Below are 736 nucleotides of genomic sequence, written 5' to 3' on the forward strand. Positions count from 1 at the left end.
CGTTTCGCGCAGCTTGGAAGGTGGTGGGGGTCGCAACGAACCCCCTCCACACGGTTCAGTATACACGGTAAAGCATTGAGATGCGCAGAACGAGCGAAAACTGAACTGTGCACAGTCCCGGACTCTCGGTGAACGGAGTATAGGATCGTTCAGTTTTTGATCTTTCTGCGCATGGCTTCGTCTAGTTCTACTGCTCGCCACGAGAGGAGTAAATGTGTCAGTTCCCAATAGAGTGAGTCTTTTACCAAAACGACTCCGACTAACTTCAGCAAGTATTTGTTAAATAAACATTGAATTTTGTGAACAAACGAGGATTGAGCAAACCTATGAGTGAATTTGTTTGCCCGTGAAGCTCGATTCGATGAAGTTTACGTTGACCCTGAATAGTTGATGGCGCCGAAGGACACTTACCTGTAGATGGAGTTGTCCGTTGTTGTCCACCCATCCGATGACCATGTCAGCCTCGATGCTGCCGTCGTCCCGGGTGAACCCGAGGCCCACGTATCCGAGGGTCTTCACCTGGATCTCGAATGTAACCTTCCCTTCGTCGGGCGTCCACAGCACTAAGAAGTTATCGTCCAGCACAGCACTGTGTTTCCACTCGACGGACGAAACGCCGGCAGCGAACAGCAGGAGGAGACTCGACAAAATTAGGGCCTTCATCTTTCGATCCTCAGAACATCTGCAACAAGAAATAATCAAATATATATAACAAATTCTTGTAAACTATTTACTA

At 48.2% G+C, this 736-nt stretch overlaps 1 protein-coding gene across 1 annotated transcript in view; it reads right to left on the reverse strand.

Annotated features, from left to right (window-relative positions):
* The window catches only part of LOC108629109 (MOXD1 homolog 2-like), a gene marked incomplete at its 3' end in the record, with an annotated part of 12,141 nt that extends 11,452 nt beyond the window's left edge, over nt 1-689 (reverse strand). The window contains exon 1 of the mRNA XM_018031504.2: nt 412-689. Coding sequence (XP_017886993.2) covers nt 412-663 — 252 coding nt within the window. The remainder of the gene's footprint in view (nt 1-411) is intronic.
* Nucleotides 690-736: the final 47 nt, after the last annotated feature.

The sequence above is a fragment of the Ceratina calcarata genome, unplaced genomic scaffold, assembly GCF_001652005.2.
Source record: "Ceratina calcarata isolate Rehan_Ccalc_2016 unplaced genomic scaffold, ASM165200v1 scaffold128.2, whole genome shotgun sequence".
Classification (NCBI taxonomy): domain Eukaryota; kingdom Metazoa; phylum Arthropoda; class Insecta; order Hymenoptera; family Apidae; genus Ceratina; species Ceratina calcarata.